The 21,988-nt window shown below is 35.3% G+C and overlaps 1 protein-coding gene across 1 annotated transcript in view; it reads left to right on the top strand.

Annotated features, from left to right (window-relative positions):
* Nucleotides 1-21,988, top strand: part of LOC135080870 (cell adhesion molecule Dscam2-like) — a 99,364-nt gene that overhangs the window by 31,664 nt on the left and 45,712 nt on the right. The window contains exons 3-6 of the mRNA XM_063975598.1: nt 5,074-5,146; nt 17,688-17,743; nt 20,588-20,693; nt 21,638-21,690. Of these exons, the coding sequence (XP_063831668.1) occupies nt 5,074-5,146; nt 17,688-17,743; nt 20,588-20,693; nt 21,638-21,690 (288 nt within the window). The remainder of the gene's footprint in view (nt 1-5,073; nt 5,147-17,687; nt 17,744-20,587; nt 20,694-21,637; nt 21,691-21,988) is intronic.

Here is a 21,988-nt window from a genome sequence, read left to right as displayed (position 1 = left end):
TTCCTCGGCTGTACCGACGCGGGGCGAGGGGGGCGACTCTACAATAGAGGCATTGTTTGTGGCCGGTGACAGGAAAAACTCCGACCTCCGTGTTGCTGTGCATTTTTTATTTTTTCCTTTTCCCCCCACAAGCTTTTTCTTTAGCCCGGTAAGCTCCTTTGACCGCGAGACGGAGAAATCAAACTTGTTTTGAGAGCACTACCTCGGGAGATTTCACCGCTCACCGATTCGATTTCCTAATGTTGTTGTGTATGTTTGGTTTTCCCTAAACAAATTATGTGTGGAGATACGCAGCTTTTGCTTGTAGGGGGTATGTTCTATTGACAAATAAGAGAAAGCGTATAGGTATCATTCTGTATCCACAGGCTTCGCGAGGGAGTCTCTACTTTTTATTAAATATGATTTTTTATTAACAAAACCTATAGTATACATTTTTGTAGTCGCCATCGATGAGCATACAGGGCTGGTGAGACATGTTAGATTTAATAGCAACAAGAGATGAAAAGCTTATTTTGCCGAGTATTTGTGCTATGATTTAACTCATATTAAATAACAATCAAATCCCATACAAACAGCGTAATTATCAAATCAGCCGGAGCGTAACTCGTACGGACGGTAAACGCTTGCTCAATTGTATTGCGAAATGGGCGAAGTTCAAGTATTGTTGCGCGCAAACTTATCGAACTCTAATTATGTGGCCGTTCCCAGCTATTTTATACCGGAGTTTAAGTGGAGTTAGTGAAGTATATTACGCATGTGTTTACTCTGAATTTTGTTTACTTTAGGGTATTTTTGGGGAAAGAAAACACAATTATCTGGTTCCCAGAATTGCTTTTAGTAGTGCGGAAATAATTGGCCTTGGCTCCAATTACGTGACGTGCTCGTATATTTTTTGAAACGTAATAACGTGGTACGAGTACTGTCCTTTTGATTACAGAAATAAATTACGAGTGAGTATTAAACGAGCAAAATAATTACCGACGCTATAAAGCCGCTGTTAAGCCTACATACATGACATGTGATGTCCAAGTCCAGTCGAGCATCGCATGACAAATGCTTCTAATGCCCACAATTTCGGTGTTCCATAAAAGTATGCCTCACACACAGAACACACTGCCCGTCAGTGTATCCGGAGGAAGCCCCCTCCCCACCTGACCCTTTCCGGACCCGATTCCCTCTCAGGATTCCTTATTTACCCGTTTTTCCTTATCAACCAGTACCATTCGCAACACATTACTGGCAGCTTTGTTGATGAAATTGAGAATATTAAGCAGGGTCTATAGATGAATATGGGATTAAGGGATTGTTCAGATCATTTCATTTGACTTATTACCTTCAGACATCTTTTGATGATGTCAACACGAAATATTCTTGTGAATACATTTTGAATTGAGCGCACTTGTAAATCAAATTGTAAAGTTCCCAGAACATAACTTTGCAATTGGGCTGGTATTTGATTTTATTTCAATGGATCGAATGAATATGATCTCAGTTGAAGAGGATCAATTGACTTCAATCACTCAATGCAATAAAACAATTTGTATGTGAAATTAAATAAATGTGCTTAAGCCCTTAACAAAGCAATGAGGATTAAAGCTAATGGAAGCTTTAATCCTCCACAAGTAAAAATATTGATTTTTTTTTGTTTTTTGTTTTAAACCTTTCATGCAAGTACTCCGCGGAGTAATAACTATTCTTCAGGAGCTTTGTTTTAGGCTTTACCATAAAACTTAGTCATGAACTAAAGAGATATTTCGCTTTATGAAATAATGTTTCGAGTGCGGCGTGGGAGATTACAATTTGTACAAAGTTTGTTTTCCGCTCGCGTACACTTTTATCTATCCATCCGATAATTATTTTAAATGTTGTTTAAAACATTTTGAATCAGAATTCACTAAGCTTTTTAGAATAGCTTGTAGTATAAACTTGGTTGAGGCTTACATTGGTTATTAGGAATATAAGTACATTTTTAATTGTAAAAAAAAAGATACAAGATTTACCATTCAGTCAATACTTAGTTTTCGTTGTATCATATCATTTTTCTCGAATATGCTCGTGCCAAAGTAGCAATGCTTTTGAAGTTCTTTCCATTTCAACTGGTATATTGTAGGCGCTTTGTACTGCAAGTCGTGAAAGCCCCTCGTCTAGGGCGCATTGTTTAAGCGACACGATAGCTGCTTTTTGACTGCATAATGGTGTCGATAGATCTCCATGGGGGGCAGTAATATTTGTTGATGCTGACGAGAAAGAGGGATATTCGTATATCAATTATTCGTTGAGTTTTGATATGTGAGCAGATTTGAACCTTTCACAGGGTAGTTATTAAAAAAAATGATACATACTCGTAACTTATTAAATCTTATGGTTACACCTAGTAACATTTAAAAAACTCAAGAGTACCGTTGTGAAAACCTTTTATAAAACGTATTTTTTTTATCTACAACGCGGAAGCTCTTGGCCTGTATCTCACCTGATGGTAAGTGACGATCAGGCCAAAGATGGAAGCGAGCTTCACCCGAGTAATATCGTCAATTTTCTCAATTTCAGTATTTTTAGTGTAAAATTGAGCTGTAAAATGTTTTAATGTCGAAAACGTTGAACAAAATACTTACTTTAACATTAAACAGTAAAACTAAGATTTTTTTCTCGTATAGGTATAAGTAATTTGAAAATTCTTTATCTATAAATCACACATCCCTTGTTACGACACTGTCCCCGCGCGTACATTCAAGGCTGCTTTTTAGCTGCATAATGGTGTCGATAAAGCTGTCTGCATTCAATTAACGCCCAACGCTCCAATGCTTAAGGGGAAAATCATTTTAGCGCTACGAAATTGTCGCCAACGTTACGATGTGCATGTAAATAGAAAAACTTTTTGCTGACTTGAAGTAGGTAGGTTACATCTGAAGAAGTGTGAAAAGCTTTTTTGTTACAATCATTGAGCTATTGAAGCTCTACTGAGTGATTTTTAACAATGAATTACGATTTTCAAGCAAATCTCGCTTGATAATCGCAATTCATTGTTTGTTGGAATATAAAAATAACATATTTATAGCCAGCTACATAGCAAAAGCGGTGTTACGTTTACTGTACGAGTATGCGATGTAACATACATAAATATCGCATTTTTATTTGAAGTAGAGCACCTTTAAAACGAACAAAATATATTCGGTGGGCAGCGGAGCCCAAGTAGAGTGTATATCCGGCGGAAATACGTAACGCCTGCCCACCCCCCTCTCTCCCACCACCCGATTTCCAATGGATTCGTTTTTTGCGCCTCTCGTCCCTACTCGCGCGTAACACATCATGTACTTGTAATACAATTTGTTTTATAAATACTTTGTCAGATCGTTGAGTCTGAAATCGCTCGGCAATTCTGTTAAGAATTATGAGCTTGAGATTACATATTTGCTCTTAAGTAGGTGACGTTGGCGTGACTCGCAACGAGGTTCAAATGAGGTTCGGTATGTTTTCAGGTTGATACTGTAATAAATATTAATGCTTTCAAAATGTTTTCAGTTTCTTTATGAATTTGCTTGTTAAACTGGGAGCCTTGCTTAAAGGATGTTACAAATTATTGAAAGGATTTCAATATGAGATTTAGTAATTTTGATAATTGTGGATCGTGAAAATACAAATTACCTACACTTTTACTTAAATGGCTAGACTTGTTCTTCATTAAAACGAGAGATGATAATTTTATTGGTAATTTTTTTCAATAGTCACGGTCAGAAACTCTTACAACTTTAATGCCTATGTCAAAACGTTACCCAAACGTTCTAAGACTAAACTTTCAGGCTGTAAGCATTGTACTGATTTAGCATAGTGGAATTATGCCAAAGACAACATTATACTTCTCGCAGCGAATCCATTATTGCAAGCTTTATCCTGGTTGTCTATTCAGTATTTACATGCATACTAATTGCTCCGAGCCGTGTCCCGACTTGTTGGATTTATTATGGAGTCCTTACTCCTTTGAAGAGATTTTTTTATATAAAACAGCGACGCATTGAATGTACCGTGTTGATATTTTCTTTTGATATGGCAGGAAGGTTTTTTATTTCGTAAGTTACCCCTTTACTGGGATGCCGTGTATTAGGTTGCATTTTATTTATATTTCATTACATTTTTCCATACTGTTGTAATCAAACTGTGAAAGCATGGGACTGTGAAAACATGGCAAACTGGAAGTTGGAAAACTTTTGGTTTAATTTACTTAGGATATTTGTTGATAATAAAATATAGGTACCTAGATATTGTTGTATTCACATAATAATATGTGTCATGTTAACTCTTTTTCTTTTCTTCACCTTAAATAATGGGGCCAATTTGATAAATTTTTAGAATAGGGATAAATTGAATCTTGCCGAAGGATATGGACTGTCTTTTGTCGCTAAATTCTCGAAGAGGGGTGAACCAGGGGATGAAAGGTTTTTAAAGGGATGAAGGGGTTGTATGTTTAAGTATACCTTTAAAGAAATAAACGCGATGTTTCATTACGGAATGCTCGATAAAATGACACGAAAACTGAGAAGCTATATCCTTCGAATATAATAAATGCGAAAGTTTGTATGGATGGATGTATCGATGTTTGTTACTCTTTCACTCAAAAACCACTGAACTGATTTTGATGAAACTTTAAAGTATTATTAGTTATCATCAGAACAACTTAGCCTTCAGAAAAGTATTGTATAATATACCTAAACTTCCAAAGAATTGTTATTTCTGGCTAATGAATTATTATTCTGTATTCTTCTTACAGGTGAAGGGTGGTGTATGTTTTTTAAAACCTTGAATATAAATAATTAATATTGAAAGTTTTGTAATGAGCGTCTGTTTGTATCGGCGCGTTGTGTTTGGCAAAATTGCGATTTTGACATAACGCATATCATGATGTGCATACGTCATAACGCGGCGATACAACCTTCATTCGAAAATCGCTACTGTTGTATCCACTTTGTACCTGTTATCTTTAATTTAACTCTTCCCAAAACCACACGCGTGTAACTGGAGGTTCTCTCTCGTGCCCACGTCAATAATTGGAGCGTTGTTCATGTGTTTTTTTATTTGCAGCGCTGCTTTCGCCGGGGCCGCATTGTTCGTGCTTGCCGGAGCCCCCCGACGCCCCCACGACCCACGTAAAGCGGTTCGTATTTTTCATTGTTGCTTTAAAGCCTTATAGGTTTTGCTTTATTTATGCCCTTTATAACTCCCGTGGAAGATAAATGCCCGCGAGGCGATGTTCTGTTTTTGTCACGGTTTAATGGTTTCGCTATACCAGAGCGCGATAGCAGCTAAATAGAACAAACTCGTTTGCCGAGGCTAATGCGGTCGTTTTTACTTTTGTTTAGAGTAGAAATGATTGTATTTATTTTATGGAACAAAAGCTGTAAGATGGTCGTGATTTGTTTTGAGATCAATTCTGTAGTTAGTTATTTATTCCCCAGTTTTCAATTTGATTCAGTAACTCGGTATTTGATTTGCCATATACCTCGACTCTAAATCTTTTGGCATACCTCTGACATGGGTGCGTTACGAGGTCACTGGACTGTGGCGTGATTTTTCGCGTGTTTTGTGGTGAAACATAGATACACGTTTGGTTGTCGTGCCACCCTCGTCACGTTGCACCCACACAAGTATGCCAGAGATTTTGATGACCGGTTTAAGCGTTTTCTAATAGTAACCTAAAGTCTAGTTGACTATTTAATAAAAGTAGCTACTTTATCTAGCTAGATAAGGATTAACACGCAGGAAGTATCGTATCCACAAGCTACACAGTCAACAGTTTAGACACGCGGAGATAATGATTTACAGCGGGTAGTTTATACGTGTCGACGTCCAGTGCCTTATCGAGCTTCCGTACTCGCCAGTTCGATGCGTCAGCGTGTATACATGACACGGTTGAATTCTTGCGTGGGGGGTGCAACAATATCATATTTAGCTGGACAGTGTTGCGTCTTGTATAGTTGTAGTAAGTGAGCTTTGCAACAAAAATGAATAATGATGAGCTGGCGACTGTAAAGCCTTATCACGTACCTATCAGTTTTGTGAAAACAATGCTAATTCATTAGTAACTGTGATGTGACATCACTGTTTTATCAGCACTATTTTAAATTCACAATTTTAGAAAATACTAAAAAAAAACCTACGTCCGAATTAAATAGAAATGTTGTTTTAGTGCTACTAATCTTTTCAACAGACACTCAATAACGTAAAAATTACCATGTAGCCGTTGTGCTTTGGGCCCTAAGCCTACAATCTGGGTCTCGTAGGCTACAGCAAAATATCTGTCGTAGTCAATTTAGGTGATCTTTAAAGCTACGACACTAGTTGACTACGAGGCTACAAATGTACTACGAACGTTGTAGTGTCTGCTACGAGGCGAATCAATTTTATTTTATTTTATTTATTTATTTGGGTAAAAAAACAGTATTGAAGTACAGTAGCAAATAAATAGTAATAATATACCAATATTATCTAAATTCAACACCAGCATCATTTACCACAGTTTAGAAATCCAATCCAATGCATAAAGTAACAACGTGTATTGTATACCTACAACACCATTTGTAACCTGTCACATAAAATTATGGAGGTGGTTTGTTCAGTCCTTTAATAATAATAATAATAATAATAAATACACTTTATTGCACACCAAGCAAATAACATAACAGAAGAAAAGGAACACACAAGGTACAATTAGGCGGTCTTATCGCTATGAAGCGATCTCTTCCAGACAACCTATGGTGAGGACAGTTACTTGAAACAAATATGAAGGGGAAGGCGGTGTCGACACTAAAGAAATAAATTATAATAAAAGGCATACAATTTAAACCAAAATAATACATACAAATAATACACAAAATATATTAATATACATATATATACATATATAAATATAAATTATAATATATACTTACGTCCTTTATACTACTCTGTCACTGTAGGTACTTTAGTATTATAAAATACAAAAACGATTGAGTTTGACATTGTTCATTTTGAGAAGGAAAGAAGACTTAGGCTGAGTTGCACCACTTTATTTTAACCGTAACAATAACCGGTGCTTTTTGTATGGAGTTTGACAGATTTGTGACGTTTGTCAAAGTTAAAGTAAGATGGTGCAACTCAGCCTTATTATGTAACGTTTTAATTTATTTTCATGACCGTAACGTAGGCGTTATATTTTAGGTAACCCAAGTAGACAAATTATATGACATGACTGACATTAACCTAACAAGGGGCATCATATAATTTATTATACCTTACACTCTAGGGCTCATACGTAACGTCACGTTTTTGTAAGAGGATACAATACTTTTTGTAGGATAAGTATATTTTGATGACGGTCATTTCGGTAGTATTTTTCTTTCCATAAGGTCATTAATCATATTAAAATTGTCCTTTCGAATGATATGCAGGCCAGGTACAGACGATCACAATTCAAGCTAAATACTATAGGACCTTATTTAATTGTAATAAGAGCGACTTTGCCACGAAAATATACAGTCTGATAGGCTGTCGATATACAATGCTGCTTCTGGTACCGTCTACATCTACAAAATTCCCAGTTAATTGATCTGTATCGCATTTAATTGATATCTGTTGGTCCAATAGAATTCCGGGAATTAGGACCTCAACTCAACAAACGGCTTAACTGAATGTGTGGGCATTTATCTCGTTTACTCAGCATGGAAAGCCGATAAAAGAAAGAGATGGATAGACTCGATATTGAAATCCTTTTATAGAGTACCGTCACAGGTCGTATCAGTCGGATCTATCGCCAAAGCCGGTTAGGTAAATCCAATTAAGAGGAATTGAAAAACTGTATTTTTAATGGCGTCCACGTCCCGAAACCATTAACATGGTCAAACAGTTCCACGAGTATTTAGTTTCCTAAGTAGGGTAGCTTTTGAAGTTAGATCTGAGAGAGGGGTGACTCTATGGATAGGTATGAGTAAATAGAAAACGTTCAGACTTTTCTAATTACAGTGCAGTTTTGAAACAATATGCTTTTTGGTAAGCTGTTTGAAGTGTTGTTCTTTACTATGTTATAGTGTTGTGTTTTGTATATTATGTACTTAATCTCGTCATTCAATTTCTGTCTTACATATAATAATATACTTCACACGAGAATTATTTTAGAAAATATTAAACACAATGCACAATTTATTTCGAATTAATTTAATAAAATACTTTGTATTGACTTTGAGCTTATATGGGAATAGAGGATTTAACTGAGGCTTGCTTCATATTTGAACGATTGTAATATGGAATCGTTTGGCGGTAGGTTATAACATTCTAAACCATCAATATTCAGGAAAGGGCGATGCATTTTGGAGCTCCGGTTTGGACTGGATTTTATGTAGGGTAAACATAGTTAAAATACGCGTTCGCCGCGTGTGGTTCCCTGCTGCAGTTGAAAGATTAATGGCTATTGATACTGTTTGGCTGCCGATGTGTTCGGTTGGCAAGTGGTGGTAATATAGAGGTTAGAAATGATGTTATAGCGTACAGATTTGGGAATCCAATGGTACAGTTTTAGCGACATGTTACCATAGCGTACAGAGCTTAACCTACAATGTTTATGTTTTAGCGACAACGATTGGCGTCCGGTGGTTTGCGACTCTCGTACCCGACTACAAAACCAGCTGCTGTTGCAATATCGAATCCTGCCTACGGGCACATTTATAGAGCGTTTTACGAACACGATCCTTTTGGTCATTGGTAGTTAATTACGACACATTCGATCGTTCGTTCATTTCAGCCGAAAGACGTCCACTGCTGGACAAAGGCCTCCCCCAAGGATTTCCACAAAGACCGGTCCTGCGCCGCTCGCATTACGACACATAAGTCAGTTAAAATATTTATTTCGTAAACAGGGTATTTTACAGAAATTGAAAAATAGGTATACTTTGTGTTAACTGGAGCTTTATAATTTCTTTAAATCGACAAATGAGTATCTGAAATCTAACAGATTTTGTTTGACCTAAATCGCTGTTTTCAACCAGATTTTCATGAACTAATTTCAACTGTCCTAAATTTATCGGCAATTCATTTTAATAAAGCCCATAACTACCTACGATGTATAAAATTTCAAGGGCCTAAGAGTAGGCGCACACCGTTGATTTTTCTTTCGCCGATAGTTTAGTCGGGTTGGGCTCTCAGTGCGCACACTGATTCAACTGAACAGTTGAATCGGGCGTGGGTGCGCAGACCGTCGATTTAAAATCGGGCCGATTGCTTCATTCGATAGAAAGCTTTTGAAAAGATCAGTCGCGTGGAATGTTTCCCAGAAATATTATAATTTAACTAACTCATGCCTGCGGCTTCACCTGCATGAAATTCAGTTTGATACAACAAAGAAAATAAGTACGAAAAATCGGCCAGTGTGCGCGCGCGTAGTGGACCGTCGTACTGATCAAGCTATCGACCGATAGTTGGACGATACTTTAGTTGGAAGGCAGTTGGGAATCGCATTCAACTATTTAGTCGGCCAAATCGAATCGGCGTAGTGTGCGCACTCCCATACTTGCCCATACTGATCAACTGCCCGACTAAACTATCGGCCGACGAAACATCAACGGTGTGCGCCTACTCTTATACATTAAACACGCGTCTGATTTTCGAAGTGGTTCATTCAATGTTGGTTTAGAGAAGACTGAAATACCATTTGATTATTTTTTCACTGCCTACTATCTACAATAGACAGACAATACATAACGCAAATAGGCAGGGGCAGTAATTTACGCGAACACGAACGGTGTATCCATCGTATTCGTAGACCACAGCTGCGTCGCTGAATAAATATGAGAGTCCATTTGGTGGTCTGTGATAAATTTGTCTGTGTAGGTAGACCTACAGCTCACTGGGAAGGTTTTTCGATTGCAAAACTTTATTTATTTATTTAAAAAATCAATACTTAATACTTTTAATAAGTATAAAAGCGAAAGATCACTGACTGTTTGACTGGCTGACTCACTCACTTCACTCATCACGAAATCTCAGAAACTAGAAGTGCTACTAGTCTCAAATTTTGCATGGGGGTTCCTTTTAGAACGTAGGTGCTCACTATGATGGGATTTTGCAAAATTCAACCCCTAAGGGGGTAAAACGGGATCCACGCGTACGAAGTCGCGGGCGGCCACTAGTTAAAAATAAATTGTGAAATAATGAGCAACGCAATTGACATTACACATTTCCAAAATGAGAGTGATTACATTAAACTGCTTTAAAATTATGTAATTATGTACTTTTAATATGCGCTATAACCGATTTTCCGTTGATGTGAGGGATGTTTTAAATTATTATCAATTAATGCGTTTAAAATTAATAGATGGATGGCATAATAATAAACTCAACACAGATTATCAGACACGAAAATGAGTAATACAAATTATAACGATTTGTCATCAGAATATACCTAATGTTTAGTTAGTAACCTATTGTCATCGATTGGTTACATAGGAAAAACATACACAATAGTTAACTGTTAATTGATTCGGTACTCAGAATTCAGAATCACTTATGCCGATATTGGCAAACTCGGTCACAGGTGCTAATAAATAAATATGTATGAGGATCAGGGCGTGGTAGCTCTCGCAGAACGTCATCCATCATCACACATTATCGTACAGAAGTTGATATCCTTTGTAACATATTGACTTACAAAACTTACGTATATTCTTTTCGATTTTTGTGTGAGTAAAATAAAGATTTATTAAAATATTAAACCAACAATGCGATAAGTGGCCTACTCGTTGTGGTGTTTTGTGAGTCGATAAAATTAGAAAGTTCAAATTGCAAATTATATAGGTATGTACTACATATAAATATACTCAACATCAAATAAACCGCACCTTCCGCGACGCGAACTTTAACGATTTTCTTCTGACACAATCATGGTACCCCAACAATATTGGTGTTATTTGAAAGCTCAATAAATATTCTTAAAGAAAAACACATTTAATTTCTTAATAAATGATTAACATATACCATAAATGTGACTTGAAAAAATACCTCACTTTGGGCCCACCTATGGGATCAATTAGACCAATTTTTATGGTTATAAAACCAAATAATGATCTCACGTGTCCTCTTTAACAGATGGATAGCGATTAATCCCAACTTAACAGTTTTATAGCCATAAAAGTTGGCTCAAGCGTAACTACCTATTTTTTGAAGAAGTGACTCTGGATCCTTCTAAAGACACATTTTTGGGGTAAAAACCTTTCCTTTAATGAAATGAAGGTTAGAACTAGGCTTTTAAATGGTGCCAATATTGGTGGGAAGTGGGGATGCATACGTTTGAAAATGCTTGTCGCGGGAGGTGCGATTTATTTGATGTCGAGTGTATTTACAAGTTAATGTGGGATAAAGTAGTACATTATAATGAGAAAGTCTTCTCCAGAAGCTAGATTTTTTACAATACCAATTTTGCTATTTACTTAAAAATATGCTTTTAGGTCTTCTATTAATCTATTTTATTCATTGCGTAAGAAAACAAATTTTACTGACATCAAAGCTTTGTTTGAACTTATTATCGTTGAGAAGTTATTTGTTTGGTTATTAATATTTAAAGCTGAGGTTTCTAAATGGAAAATCGATTTAGTTGCGTAATTGCAGTACCTATATTGGATTAGGGGATGTGTTTATGTATAAGTAAGCGCGTTTAATTTGTATTAGTAATAATCTACGGATCCCAGCGCCATCTCCAACGCCATCAATCAAAATCTGTCGATGTATCGTTGAAGTGTCGCGCTAGGACACGACAAGAGATATGATAAATGAATTTTAATATTCAAAGAATTTGGTGAGAGAATCTTGGCCAACTTTTCTTCTTTGTTATACTATTTTGCTTTCAGTTGAACCATGTTGCAGTCGTTGATGTAGGCAAATGTCTCTAGTACCTACGTGGTACTGCCTGCCGTAATAGGTTCTTTTTTTTTCCAAAAATGTAGTACGATATCCGGTAATGAAATAAAGTAAATAAGAGATACAGAGAGAGAACATGTCAAGGCAAAGTTAGTATCTATCTAATATGTATTTTGTAATAAAAAATAGTTTATGTAGAGCTTGCTAAGTGGCTCTATCGCAATTTTTCTACCTTACTAACATAAATAAAGGTAATCTATTTTAAATCTATCGTTCTTTATTGTATTGTTACTTACTCGTATGCTACTCTATACTCAAGAAATACCTATCGTAAGACTAAATAAGATTTTAAAGGTTAAACTGTGACTGCGTAACACAATATCTGTGTAATGAGGCACGTACTCGTAGGTAGAACCAAACGCGAATATACAGTGTGAGTCACGTTAAAGTGTACATATGAAAATAGATAAAACTAGACCTGTTTTTATCGACAAAAAAGAGGTCAAAAAATTTTTGAGATTTTTTTTTAATTTTTTATAGATTTTTTTTTCTTCCAATTACTTATTGTAAAGAAAACGTAATAACTTTTAAACTAAGTGGTATATCCTAATAAAATAAAAACCGTAATAATGCTAAATAACAGGCAATACTAAAAAAATACATAAAATACACAAAAAAGGCCAAAAAATAATAAAAAATTATACTTTTTGAAAAAAATCTACGTAAAAATTCGTGTTTTTTTGGTTATTTGATAAATTTCTCCAAAAACTGCCCCTATAACTGGTGGTTGTTTTTACTTTGTATTATTCTCTATTGTATTACCTTTGTAAAACCAAAAATCGCATGTCTCTATCCCTATCACAACATTTGCTATGATCGTTTGAACAAAGGCCTGCCACAACATTATTCTCCGCTACAGGTAGAGACAATTTTAATTTTCACTAAAACGTTTATTTTACTTCGAAATCTTTTGTTTTTATTTGAAATCTAACTTGTCTTTATCAAAATTACAAATCTAAAGCCATTTTCAGTTTTGTTGTTAACGAAGCGTTGAATGGCGCGCTCGGAGAGGCTTAGTTCAAACGATCATTGCAAACGTTGTGATAGGGATAGAGACATGCGATTTTTGGTTTTACGAAGGTAATACGATAGAAAATAATACAAAGTAATAAAAACCACCAGTTATAGGGGCATTTTTTGGAGAAATTTATCAAATAACCAAAAAAACACGAATTTTTAAGCAGATTTTTTTCAAAAATTATCATTTTTTATTATTTGTTGGCCTTTTTTGTGTATTTTATGTATTTTTTAGTATTGCCTGTTATTTAGAATTAATACTGTTTTTATTTTATCGGGATATACCGCTTAGTTTAAAAGTTATAAAGTTTTCTTTACAATAAGTAATTGGAAGAACAAAAATTCTATAAAAAATTAAAAAAAAATCTCAAAAAATTTTTGACCTCTTTTTTGTCGATAAAAATAGGTCTAGTTTCATCTATTTTCATATGTACACTTTAACGTGACTCACACTGTATTTGCGTGAATCATTTAATCCCAATTACATTCAAATCCTTTTATTAAAAAGGTCGTCATTTCACCAGCCTTTTCAATATTTTAACGCTCCAATTTTAAAAATAAGAGCTTCATACATTTCAAAGCCCAAATAGCTCGGCTAAACCAATCGTACAGCTTCCATCGCTACCGGTCTCGTATTTTATTCCACGGAACTGTTTCCAATCGAATGGCGTAATTTTTCGTCAAATTGTGGCTGCCGTTGGATATTCCGGCCCGCCGCATCAATCACCCTGTCGATACGTGACGCGCCCAGACTTAGAGGCACCGACTGTGAAATTTTAGCTATATTTTTAATACTGTGCATAATGTATGGTGTCATTTTTAACGCCTGACAAATAGATGTGTGAAATATTGAATAGTTTAAGGCCAATTTAGCTGTGACTAATAATTCAAACTGATGAAGCGTAGAAGAATGTTGCGATAAAATTGAAAATTTTATTTTTATTTTTATACATAGTCTCGCTTCCAGCTAGAATGCCACAAACGAATATTTTATACACTTTACGCCTATCTTACAGGTTTTAATGTTGATAAAATATAGGTATTATGTGTTATTTCTAATTTCAAAACGTTGCAGTTGTAGGTAACTGATTATCCATTAATATAAAGAATACCATGTTTTGTTAAGTTTAGCATATGGGTACTTGACATTTTTAGCAGTTCATAAAATTATAATTAATTTTGAAATTAGTCCGTACGATAAACAGTTACTTACTTACTATATTTTCCTATGTATCTATTCGCTAACCCATTTTAAAATAAGTGACTATAGAAAATTGGGAAATTGCGCATTGTTCCCGACATCTGACCTATTTTCAAATTAACATGTGTCTATTCCGTGACATCAAAAGCCTAGGGCTTTTCAGAAAAACAATATTTTAGCTCACAACAAAGGTTACTTTGCAAAAATCAATTTTCCGTTTCCATAGTTTTCAATCCAATTATTCTATGCATATGAGCCGGCGTCAGGCAGATGGAGATGGAGGCAAATGTCTCTAGTACCTACGTGGTACTGCCTGCCGTAATAGGTTCTTTTTTTTTCCAAAAATGTAGTACGATATCCGGTAATGAAATAAAGTAAATAAGAGATACAGAGAGAGAACATGTCAAGGCAAAGTTAGTATCTATCTAATATGTATTTTGTAATAAAAAATAGTTTATGTAGAGCTTGCTAAGTGGCTCTATCGCAATTTTTCTACCTTACTAACATAAATAAAGGTAATCTATTTTAAATCTATCGTTCTTTATTGTATTGTTACTTACTCGTATGCTACTCTATACTCAAGAAATACCTATCGTAAGACTAAATAAGATTTTAAAGGTTAAACTGTGACTGCGTAACACAATATCTGTGTAATGAGGCACGTACTCGTAGGTAGAACCAAACGCGAATATATTTGCGTGAATCATTTAATCCCAATTACATTCAAATCCTTTTATTAAAAAGGTCGTCATTTCACCAGCCTTTTCAATATTTTAACGCTCCAATTTTAAAAATAAGAGCTTCATACATTTCAAAGCCCAAATAGCTCGGCTAAACCAATCGTACAGCTTCCATCGCTACCGGTCTCGTATTTTATTCCACGGAACTGTTTCCAATCGAATGGCGTAATTTTTCGTCAAATTGTGGCTGCCGTTGGATATTCCGGCCCGCCGCATCAATCACCCTGTCGATACGTGACGCGCCCAGACTTAGAGGCACCGACTGTGAAATTTTAGCTATATTTTTAATACTGTGCATAATGTATGGTGTCATTTTTAACGCCTGACAAATAGATGTGTGAAATATTGAATAGTTTAAGGCCAATTTAGCTGTGACTAATAATTCAAACTGATGAAGCGTAGAAGAATGTTGCGATAAAATTGAAAATTTTATTTTTATTTTTATACATAGTCTCGCTTCCAGCTAGAATGCCACAAACGAATATTTTATACACTTTACGCCTATCTTACAGGTTTTAATGTTGATAAAATATAGGTATTATGTGTTATTTCTAATTTCAAAACGTTGCAGTTGTAGGTAACTGATTATCCATTAATATAAAGAATACCATGTTTTGTTAAGTTTAGCATATGGGTACTTGACATTTTTAGCAGTTCATAAAATTATAATTAATTTTGAAATTAGTCCGTACGATAAACAGTTACTTACTTACTATATTTTCCTATGTATCTATTCGCTAACCCATTTTAAAATAAGTGACTATAGAAAATTGGGAAATTGCGCATTGTTCCCGACATCTGACCTATTTTCAAATTAACATGTGTCTATTCCGTGACATCAAAAGCCTAGGGCTTTTCAGAAAAACAATATTTTAGCTCACAACAAAGGTTACTTTGCAAAAATCAATTTTCCGTTTCCATAGTTTTCAATCCAATTATTCTATGCATATGAGCCGGCGTCAGGCAGATGGAGATTTATATTTTAGCAGGAAGCCAGTAGTTAATGCAATAAACAATTTTGAAATGATTACAGAATTTAATTTATTAATGTTTTGTTACCGTGTAGTTTACACGTTTCTATGAGTATCTATGTGGCTATAACAAGGATAGTCGCTCCCATCATTATTGTAAAATCGACAGCTTCATTTGCAAATTGTTATTCAAACACAGTTACCTATTTTTCATTTTGTGTGTCCCGTCCGGGAATCGAACTCAAGACTCTCTGACTCTTTAAATAATGTCAATAAACTATATATTTAATGAGCAATCGTGATTCAATTTATCTTTAGGTATTCTCCTCTTTTGTTACTAAATTAAGTAGTAGGTACTGCTTAGCAGCTTTTACCTCACAGAATACTATGTTTAGGTAGCTCACATTCAGTAAGGCTAAGATATCGTCAATAAACATCTGTTTGCCGATATCAGCAGATTGCCTTAGGTGTTGTTTATTAAGGAACACATATGTTTGCCGCCGCTGATTGAGCGTGTTACTCAGTCGAACGGATTGCACTTAGCTGAAGATGTGGCAGAAATTAGATTTCCTTGCAGCTCTCATAGCGGGGCTAATTGTATTCCACTCTGTCTACGGTATTGCTAATGGTGTGTAATAAAACAAATAAGTGGCTGGGTTGCACCATCTTACTTTGACTTTAACAAACGTCAAAAATCTGTCAAACTCCATACAAAATACGCTGATTATCGTTATAGTTACGGTTAAAGTTAGGTGGTGCAACTCAGCCTTAATATGTTTTCTAGACTAAGTAGGTTGTTGATCGCTAAGAACCTCCTACGCTTTTAATTAATTAAGGATAATGTCGTAGTCTGTAAATACGTTAAGTTTACTTATTTTTAAACCCACTTACTTTTATTCTCTTTCTCTAAAAAGATGTTTAACTAATTGTAGTCCAAACCTTTGTGAATATAACATAGATCGGTGATAATATACAGTCCTACGTACTTATTCTTTACTAAAGTATACACGCGTGCTATTTCAGATAAGCATTCAACGTACCTACTTTGACAAAAAGCTTACCTACTTGTGCGCTACATCACGCGCTTCAATAAATCGAATATTCCTTAGCAGCGAGGCTGACGCTACCCGAGAATTTCGTTTAAATGTAATATAATAAACATAAGTGTATACGCGCCTGAAAACGCGCCGAAAAACCAAAACCCGAAAGAACCTTAGAAAGGATAGTGAATTTTAAACAATGTTTCCATTAGTTAACTTGACACACACAATAGTGCTTGAAAGGAACTCAAAGTGCATCTACATTTTCTTAAATAAAACCTTTTTATTGACAAAAGCGTTGCGAAAGATCTAAAATGAGGTGCTGTGTCTAAGTAAGCGAGGTCTGAGCTCTATTGCTATGGGAATAGGTGTTAGTATCGGGGCAAGTTTGTGGCATAATTTGAGTATCGCACGTAGATTGAGGAGTGGAGTGTGTGAGGCCGGGCATTGTCTGCCGCGAGAATGTATTGTAGTCGGGAAGGGCACTTGCCGGTACTTTGTCGGCCGTGTGAATTGAACCTGTGTTGCTTCTATGTAGAATAATACAAAATTCTACGTCTTTATAAAGCCTTGATGTATGTAAAGCACACACTTCGAGTGCTCGTAGTTCTATTCCGGTGAAGGGTGCGTCTCGTGCATTGTATTTTTTCGTAAGAGGGCATAAATTTTGTTACGGTAAAATATGTTTGCAAGATTATTTACGTTGTGATGCTTTAGATGTTTGTAATTTATGCACTGCTTTAGGAATGAAATAGTATTTATTTACAGCAAGTTTTTTTCTCTACAGATGTCGGCGAAGCAGCTCCATCGATCACACCCATGAGCACGAAGAGGGAGCGAATTGTAAGTTTGTCCAACAAATAATAACTTAATATAACGTGAGTCGAATCGCGAAAAGGCGTAACTAACAAATTGGCGATATTGAGTTAAACACACCATGTTATTTAAAACATTCATTTTATAACCTCACATAGATCGTACTGAATTCTTTGGTAAAACAAATACTGGCTGTATTGACAGTTAAAGAGGGTCGAAATGCACATTTTCCATACTTAAAATTATCTTTAAATGTCGCTACTGTAAAATTGATAAAAATCAGTTACGTCTTTTCGTGATTCGACTCACGATAGTAGGTATTACTGTACTTTGGACTATATATAATTATTTAGAACTAGCTGACCCGGCGAACTTCGTACCGCCTTAGCGTAGAGATTTTCTTTATATTTTTTTCCGTAAAAACCTTGTACAGAGTATTAGAAAACTACAAAAGAAAAATCAGCCAAATCGGTCAAGCCGTTTTCATGTTATGTCGTGACAACGGAAAACGGGTTTCATTTTTATATATATAGATGAAAAAAAATAGTAACACTATTTCAAACGTTATCCAATATTTCTCTTTTTTTAAAATAAATATCACAGTGTCAATTTCATCGGGATTGCTACTACATTATGTAGTTATTAATTTTAAATTGGCTCTCGGTATATATGACATGATATCACAAAAAAAACACGCACATTTAACATTTTCAGTTGAGGCAATTAAAAACCAATTTCGCCTGAAAAAATAACAATCTCCCTCGTTTTTTGTCCAAAATACACTATCCTACATAGAGAAACAATTTTTAGTCAGTAAAATGAAAAATAACACTAGTAATTATTGGCAGTTAAAAACCGGGAAAATGACAAAAATATCTGGAATAGCTTACAAACACAATCACAAAAGAATATTTACCTAATCAACCTCGTTGAATAATGATTTCAATCGAGAAAATTAATTGAAAGCAATTTGTGTTTGTAAAAATGCCAATCCTCGCTTTGCTGTGTAGCGTTTTTCTTTTGTCTCCAAAACAGCGTGATGAAAAAAAAAACTATTATTGACAGCTGAAAGAGCGGGAAAACGCAAAAAAGGTTCAATACAGGCGAAAACAAATTGAAAAATTGTGATTGCTTACGTTCACGGGCGCTTTGTGTGAAGTGCGCTCAGCACGCAACAACATGGAAATTAAAGCGTGTTTTATACGTATTCGTTGCGAACGTATCTCATTATGTATGTACGATGGAAATAAATTGGGGCTGACTATTTGTCGAACACTTGGTTGCGAACGTTCCCGATCCGCTTCGATTCAATTTGGCCCAAATTTAATTGCAATCGAATTGGTTGGGCGGAACGAAAGCCTCTTGTGGAGATTATCCTTGTAGCTAAAAAGGTTTGGCACCTAATTAATTTTGATTTCCACTTAAACAGAAATCCAATAATACAGTCTTTTTTATAATAATTCACACAAACGAAATGAAATAAATAGGTACTCCGTCAAATAAATATATTTTCTATTTTGCTGAATACTTATTCTGATTTTTCATTTTATAATAACTACCTCAAGGTCTGGTGCTACGACCATTAATATTATTTTTCACTGGCGCTTGAAAATCGGAGCAGACGTTACAGGCAATAAGGGTTCCTAGGTTGCTTCTACATGAAGTGGCAGGTTAATTTGGGAACTGTGCTGGTCTGACGAACAAGTTTTCGTATGATAAATAGTGGTCAAAGTTGTATTTTCTCTTGCAAATACAATGTAATAAGAAAAACATGCCTACAAACGAATTGATAACTTTGTTCTTTTTTATAGTCAGTTAATGAAACACACTTGATTTTATTGAATTACGAAGTTATATTTTTGTTGTATGTATTCTTTATATCAAAGACACAATCGAATATTTATTATATCAGAAATAAGTTTTCTCAAAACAATATTACTGAATAAGAACAGACTTAAGCTACGAAACGAATACATTGTATGAAAAGTTGCGTACAAATACTTATCCAGTCTTTGTTTTATGAAATCTTTCGATCTTAGGTAATGATTTTAATCAGAAAACTTAACAACATTATTAAAGTACTTATAAGTTTCCATGAATCCGAAACTCAATAACAAGTTCATACATCAAAGATATCTCATTACATCGATTCAGCTCGTGATACTCTACGGTGACTGGCGAATATGAAAACTTTAATCCATCGCAGTATGTGGTGTGACAGGCCGGTGATGAGGGTGGGCAACTCGCTATAGATGCCCGCTGACAGCTGAATTACCACCAACTCGATATTACACTTTGATTTTTCGACAGGACCATAGGCTGGACGTATACGAGTATAGGTACACATCGTCCGCCCGTCATTCTGAACAAAGGAAATGTCGCTATACAATCGCGTTAAAAATAACCTATCTGTGAAGTGAGGTGGAAATGATGAATGAGCAGATATTGGGGAGTAAAAACTCGTTAATAATAACGTATGTAATCCGGTTTGAAATTAAAAAAAATATAATAAATTCTACCACCATAGTTAAAACAACTTTGTAAGCACAGGTTCTGGTAAATTATTCGTCAATTTTGTATAGTTTCACAATTCGGTCGTCTGCAGGATTTGTAAAATTTGTATAAGATTTGGATGCATTCCCAATTCTCTCTATAGTCTAATACAAATCTTTCAAGCCCTGAGCATGCCCCAAGCACGCTCGTAGCAATGGAAATACCTTAACTAAGCGAAGGTAAACTACTCGGCTTACAAAATGGAGATGGCATAAGAATAGTACCAGTGCCTTCGCTTTTGCATTATTTATGTACTAGACTGACGTTCTGTCCTCTGTGTTAATTTATGTAAGGTCTAAATCTGTATTTCCTTTTCAGGGGCCAAAACCCACACAGCCTGGTCCGTGTCAAAAGCAGGCCCGAAAATGTATACGCCCTGCAAATGTTATGAGAAGACGGATAGAAAAACACTCAACATCTTCAGGTAATCAGATCAGCTGTTGTTAGATATTTATTAAGACTTTTTTGTTGCACTGTTGGGCTATGTTTGTCATCTATGACGACTCGAGATGATGTCAGTAGTTAGGGTAGAAGTACTTAGTAATAAAATTACTTATTTGAAGTAAGTGACGACTGCTCGTACAGACAATTAAGTACGTTTACTTACTGACTACAGTATTTTCACCAACAATGCGCAGACATTTGTCATTTTCAGACTTAAGTACATAGTACAAATAATAAAGGAACTAAATTAATTAGATGCGTCTATTTTTTCCATAAGATAACACATAAAAAATTCCGTTTCAAAAAACTAATTTTATAAAGTGTCATCATATCCATCCTCCTACGTAAAATAGACAGTCGCTTTATACTGCTCTAAAAGAATTGGCATGAAAAGCTCGTTTGATATTGTTATTAAATCTGCGACTGCAAAGGGTAAAGAGCATATTTGACTCAGCAGTTTTCAGAAGGCATTGCATCGCAGAGCAATACTTTCGTGCTTTATTTGAGTGGATTTATATTTTTGCAGTTAAGCCTTTCTCGTAAAGTATAACGGATGAGAATGAAAGAATATATGAATGGATGGTAACCCTCCGGTTATAAATTCGATCCTAGTCAATACTATGAATGAAATTGTATAATTAAGTTTCTTTTTGTCCGTTGATGTTCTTTCTGTCAAAAAAAATGTTGTTGTAGAGTTTTAAATAATATTTTTACTCGTATCTTTTTTTAGCACACGTTAATTACTAATTACATACCCACAACGTATACTTCCACCATTTATGATGCCACTATTTTCATCCTATTTTAGTTAGAGAAACACAGAATAATGTAACTAAAATATGAGAAAGATACTTTTTCCGATTACGTGTAACCCGCTCTGGATGTGTTGTTATTATTTTAAATAAACCAAGTTTTTATTTACAGCGCAAGTTCCCCAGTTAACGTCAGCGAAGATGTATCGGCGCGTGAGACCGCGGGTGAGTCCTACAACTTGGCTTTAATACCGCTATATCATCATCACGCCTCATTCTCGGATGCAGACGATATATGAAGCTGTCTCGGTGAAAATTATGTTCTTCTTTACGGACTTTTTGAAATACGACTACCCGTAAGTCAGGGTTGTTTCACGGAATAGTGACGTAACCATAACAGATTCGACTCAGGAATTCAAGGGATTTTTTGTTGTATCTCGAAAACAGACTCGGCTTTATCTTAAGCTAATAAATTTTTATCACAAAGAAATGACCCGCTCACAACAAAGGCTCGAACAAAACT

The sequence above is a fragment of the Ostrinia nubilalis genome, chromosome 18, assembly GCF_963855985.1.
Source record: "Ostrinia nubilalis chromosome 18, ilOstNubi1.1, whole genome shotgun sequence".
NCBI lineage: Eukaryota > Metazoa > Arthropoda > Insecta > Lepidoptera > Crambidae > Ostrinia > Ostrinia nubilalis.
The sequence above is the reverse complement of the archived record's forward strand: the minus strand, read 5'-3'. Positions and strand labels throughout refer to the sequence as shown.